The following is a 5,876-nucleotide window of genomic DNA, read 5'->3' as shown; positions in this document are numbered from 1 at the left end:
AATGCCCCCATAATTTCCTCTAATAATTATGATAATTTAATGAATTTAGAAATGCGCCGTCCGCGTTTAAATCAACCGTCTGGACTTCCTGTCACTCGGAGCGCCGCTGCTCGCACAGCTTATAAAAAAAAGAAAGAAAAGTTATAATTGTTAATAGTTGCTTAAAAAATGTAATAACAATAAATTACCACAAAGAAATAAGAATACAATTGAATATGATTGTCTGATTTATGTTTTCTGTTTGTTCTTTTGTTCAAAAAATCTAATAAAAACACTTTGAATAGTCTAATAATGCCTAATAGTCGGATTGTTGCCATTTGATGACAATTGTTCAAATACTGTAAGCCTAAATAAACCCTAAATTTATTATTTTGAACAAAGGTTCAATGTTATTTCACAAGTTTCAAAAAGTGCCCCCAATTTTTATTGACATACCCCTGGATTTAAAATAATAAATTATAATAAAGAATGTTGAATTTATGTTTATAAATGTCACGAGAATTCACAGCTAGAAAATATTTACAAAAATGCGATTAACTTCTCATTCATCCTCTGCATGGAAATCAGCACCCAGCATTTGAAGTCGCTGCTGTTGCATCAAACGCTCTGCAACAAGAAAACAAGAAAGCCTGGACCGCTCCACAGCCGACAAGCTAACTGATGGTGTAATTCACACAACACAGCATTGAGGTCTGAGGAGAAGTTCAGGAGATATTTATTTAGATATGTTTATTTTTAAACATGTAGAAGGGTTGAGTCGAGCCACCGTTTCATGATCCAAAAACACTTTAGTATTCAGTGTTGACACAAAGAAACAATAGAATAATATTTATACGGAGACATCTGCACCATCTGCTGCATTTCCTTGTTGCGTTGGCTTCCTGTTTCTCAGAGATCATCAGTACAGCATTTGTTTGTCGTGTGTATTAGACCAGATGTTTACGGGTAATAACGTGGAATAAGAGACAATTCAACAGTTAAAAGATGAGATTCATTTAAGACTAATCAGACTATAACCTGATCCATTAAAAACAGCTGTTTTATTTAGTAAAGCTCAACTTTCAACAATAACATGAGTTTGTGTGTTCACTGTGGTATTAGTTATGAATGTTGGTTCATAGATGTTCATAGTGTTCTTGATTTATGACAATAAGAAGCTTTAAGTGTGAGAGGAAACATGTGAGGCCTGTTTGAGGTTGCAGTTCATTTATCAGCTGTGGAAATAACTCTGAAGGGAAGAGAGATAAAGGGTGGTTGAGCCTGCGCATCGAGCAAAGACACAGTCGATTTGAAATGTTAAACGTTCAATTTGATCTTTGATCAAAAGAAAGTGTCTTTCCTTGAGCTTCGCTCTCTTTCATACAGAAACACCAAAGTCAGGAGGCCATCCTTCAAAGAGCCTCGTGACTCATGTAAATGTTCAGCATTGTTCATCATAATTATTATTCATTATAATCTCATGCATCTGCAACATGGTCACAGTTTAGCAAATTCATGTTTACACTGCGGGACGAAATAAACAGCGACCAGTCTGATATTTCTAGGTTGATGGTTGAAGAACTGGTGACTCGGTGCATGTGAAACTTCCCCATCTGTATGATTCACATACAGATGGGGAAGTTCACTTTTCATGTACAAACAGAACCTGAGATCACAGTTAATCATTGAATATGCTCATGAAATCAAGCTCCTCCCCTTGGAAAGTTAAATGATACAGACGGCGGGTATAGAAGTCACTGAACTGGGTACTTTCTCGCGCTCTTTGTCCAGGTTTCGTGACTGAAGACATGCAAGGTGATGTGAATGTATTTATCTTCATGCTCTCATTATGTGAATCATGTTGTTAAAAAGCGTATTCATCGCAAAATGATTCGTCATGTCTTGATCTAACGTCTTCAGGCAGAGTTTATATTCGTATCATTTACCTAATCATCATGTTTGCAACCTGAAAACCAGTTTTATTCTTTAAAAAGAAAAGAAATACTTGAAATAAAATCTCTCAGAGAAGAAACGGATCAGATAAACATGTTATTGGTTCTAAGAGGAAGAAGCTGTTCAGAAGCAGCAAAGTAAGGAAGTCTGTTAACAGTGTGAACCAGACTGATGATTAAGTGATACTCTGTTGCATGCAATCATAATATATAATATATAATAACAGAATCGGTGAAACATATTAGGATATTATGATTTCTCTTTTTGTTGTTCCATCTTGCTCATTTTCTGTATTCATGTCCAGATATGGACTGGGAGGAGTTCAGCTGAAGTAGGTCACCGTGGTTCAACACGATTGGCTGTGAGAGTGAAAATGGAGCAAATCATGTTTCCTGTTTACGTTTCAGAGTTTAAGCTCAGACGCCATTTTGTGACACAAATAAATTATTTCACCATGAATGTTCGACTGAGTTTTGATGTGATGTGTTTGTGACTCTTCTCCTCTGTCTCCTCTCACAGGGACAAGATGCTCTTCCTCCTCTTCATCCTCACCTCCTGTGTCTGTGGTGAGTTTACTTGTGTATTTGTAAAGCCCTCCAGCTCTGAAGCATCACTGAACCCTCCACAGAGACCTGTAGATGAGTTTAAAGGCTGCATGTTAAAGCTGTCAGCTGGTCTGCTCCTCCCTCTCCCTCTCTGTCTCCTCAACAGGATCCTTTGTAGTGAATGTGACACAGAGCTCCTATCAGGCAGAGGAGAACCACAGCATCACACTGGAATGGAGGTTCACCACCAACACTGGCAGCTCCCCCAACCCCCTGGATGTCCTCTGTGAGCTGTTAACTCGTATCAAGCCCTTCGTCCTGCTTCATGTGCATGAAGGAGTCGAGGTCCCAGAGTCTCAGGATGAACTCTTTGCAGGACGAGTCCAGTGGGACAAAGACGTCCTCAGAGAAGGACGAGTCAGACTTCATGTGTCCAGACTCAGGACCGCTGACTCGGGTCTTTACCTGTGTGAAGTGCTCACCAGTTATGGGACAAACTCTGGGAAATGTCGGCTCAATGTCTCTGGTAGGTTGATCCAGTAGTAATACCAGCTAAGGCTAATAAAAGTCTACGTGACTGTTTGTTCCTAAATTTCTTGCCAATTGTTCTAGTTGTCAAATGCATCAAGATTTGTCCTCTGGGGAACATGAATGTCTGAACAAAATCTTTTTGAGGTCAGTCGTGTGCTTCTTTGCTTTCCTCTACAGCAGCTGCTGATGAGCCCAAACCTCAGAGACTAACAGAAAGTCCACAGCCAGAGAGTCGGGGACGGATCGGCCTCTACTGTTTACTGGGACTGATGTCTCTTTTACTATTTATACTGAGAATTGTGAAACTGATAAGAGAAGAAACCTCATTGCAGACGTATAGATGTTGAATCTCCCAGAGAAACAACCCATCAGGACTAACAGGTCTATTGAACAAGTCATCACAGAACTAATCCAAGACCTGAGTCATAAAACAAGAGACTTTAAGACTTAAGTTCATATTACTGTGGGTTTTATTTTAAATATCTTTGTTACAGCAATAATAAATAATGTCAGTGTAAATTATGCTTTACATTGAGTTTAATCAATCTTCTGTCCTCTTCCTGCTAACTGATATTGTTATGATGCACAATGCACTTATTGAAAGTTACTGATGTGTTCATATTGTAAATAAATTCCTGTTATGATGTTTTTTACATTCACAATAAAGTTACAAGGAACTCTTATTCTGCGCTGATTTTGGCTCTTTTGAACGAGTGTTTCTGAGCACCAGATTCTGTTTAGATAATGAATGCTTCTGCAAACTAAAACCACAAGTATAGCACACTATAGTTCTCATGCGCATCTCCAGCAATAATCATTAAATATACAAAGTTATGGGGATGTCCCTCACAGGGACCCTTACTACTGAACAGACTGTTTATGTTGTTCCCTGATGAAAGACAAATGTTTCTTCTGGTACCTGCTCAGAAAAGAAAACAGATTTTTATACTGTATGTTACCTTGCTGTTGCTCCAGAGTGCCTGTTGTATTGTTCTGATAACATTACTTTAAAATAAGAGAAGTGAGAACTATTTTGTGCTGTACTTCTGGTTTTAGTTTGCAGTGGAGGGGTTTTAAAGAATAATTTTTCCTTGTTTATTAATATTAGTTGATACACACAAGCCCAAAACATTTAGGTTAAGGGATTTGGATGTGTAGCTAAGGTGATTTTTCCAAACAGTAAACCAGGTACGAGAAATTAAAAAAAAAACTCATCAGCAGGTGGAAGCGGGCGCTCATTTTGAGACCAAACATGGCTGGTTGGGATATCGTTTCATCCAAAACTAAGTCATATTGCAGTTTTTTGGCTGAAAAAAAAACAACGTTTTGCTGAATGAAATATGGATGGGAAGTTGCAGATGCTTTCATGTTACTTATGAACAGTAGAACACATGAGGAGTTCCTACATGTATAATTACTTATAGATGACCCCAGGCACAGACTGACCCGTCCAACACAGCTAAACCGTTTCAAACTGAGCCAAGCTTGTCATTGATTTTAATAAAGATTCATCAGATGGTCAGAAAACAATTTGCCTTCCATTTAATTTATAAACAAATTACATTTTAAACATACTTTTTAAATAAACACAAGAGAAAGAGAACAACTTCCATCATTAATCTTTCACAACTGGAAGAAACAAATTCTGTTATGTGTGGAGTCTCATGTGTTTCTTCAGACTCCCCTGTTGTGTAAATATTTTCCCACAAACATCACAATTGAATGGTTTCTCACCTGTGTGGCCTCGCATGTGTGTATTCAAACTGGCCTTTCTTGTAAATCTATTCCCACAAACATCACAACTGAATAGTTTCTCACCTGTGTGGACTCTCATGTGTGTATTCAGATTTCCATGTCTTGCAAATCTTTTACCACAAATATCACAATTTAATAGTTTCTCACCTGTGTGGACGCTCATGTGTCTCTTCAGACATCCCTGTCTTGCAAATCTTTTCCCACAAACATCACAACTAAATAGTTTCTCACCTGTGTGGACTCTCATGTGTGTATTCAGATTTCCCTGACTCGCAAATCTTTTACCACAAACATCACACTTTAATGGTTTCTCACCCGTGTGGACTCTCATGTGTCTCCTCAGACTTCCCTGTTGTGTAAATCTTTTCCCACAAACATCACAACTGAATAGTTTCTCACCTGTGTGGACACTCAAGTGACTCTTCAGATTTCCCTGTTCTGTAAATCTTTTCCCACAAAAATCACAACTGAATCGTTTCTCACCTGTGTGGAGTCTCATGTGAGTCTTCAGACTTCCCTGTCTTACAAATCTTTTACCACAAACATCACAATTGAATGGTTTCTCACCTGTGTGGAGTCTCATGTGTCTCTTCAGACTTCCATGTTCTATAAATCTTTTCCCACAAAAATCACAACTGAATGGTTTCTCTCCTGTGTGGAGTCTCATGTGAGCCTTCAGACTTCCCTGTCTTGCCAATTGTTTACCACAAACATCACAATTGAATGGTTTATCACCTGTGTGGATTCTCATGTGTCTCTTCAGACTTCCCTGTTCTGTAAATCTTTTCTCACAAACATCACAACTGAATGGTTTCTCTCCTGTGTGGACACTCATGTGATTCTTCAGACGTCCCTGTCTTGCAAATCTTTTACCACAAACATCACAACTGAATGGGTTCTCTCTTGTGAGAACTCTTGACCATGAATCTTTCTTTTGCTTCACTCTAAAACATTTCTTACTAACCAACCAGCTGGAGGACATTTTTCCAAAATGACACATCATGTGTCTCTGCAGAAACCCCTTGTAGTAAAACCGTTTACTACACTTGAAGAAGCTGAAGGATTTGGTGCCAGTGTTACATCCCACATGACTTACAAGGGCGTCCTTATATT

The 5,876-nt window shown here is 38.5% G+C and overlaps 1 protein-coding gene across 1 annotated transcript; it reads right to left on the bottom strand.

Annotated features, from left to right (window-relative positions):
• Positions 1-4,613: 4,613 nt before the first annotated feature.
• On the bottom strand, positions 4,614-5,674 carry LOC306733930 (uncharacterized protein). Its single transcript, XM_079215241.1, has one exon. It carries the CDS (start codon positions 5,596-5,598, stop codon positions 4,657-4,659), a length of 942 nt encoding a protein of 313 aa, XP_079071367.1. The 5' UTR covers positions 5,599-5,674; the 3' UTR covers positions 4,614-4,656.
• Positions 5,675-5,876: the final 202 nt, after the last annotated feature.

Source organism: Taurulus bubalis, assembly GCF_910589615.1.
Source record: "Taurulus bubalis genome assembly, chromosome: 3".
Classification (NCBI taxonomy): Eukaryota; Metazoa; Chordata; class Actinopteri; order Perciformes; family Cottidae; genus Taurulus; species Taurulus bubalis.
The sequence above is the reverse complement of the archived record's forward strand: the minus strand, read 5'-3'. Positions and strand labels throughout refer to the sequence as shown.

Bases quoted from the DNA above. Each gene is read 5' to 3' on its own strand.
- LOC306733930 (XM_079215241.1), bottom strand. From the start codon at position 5,598: ATGAGTGTCCACACAGGAGAGAAACCATTCAGTTGTGATGTTTGTGAG.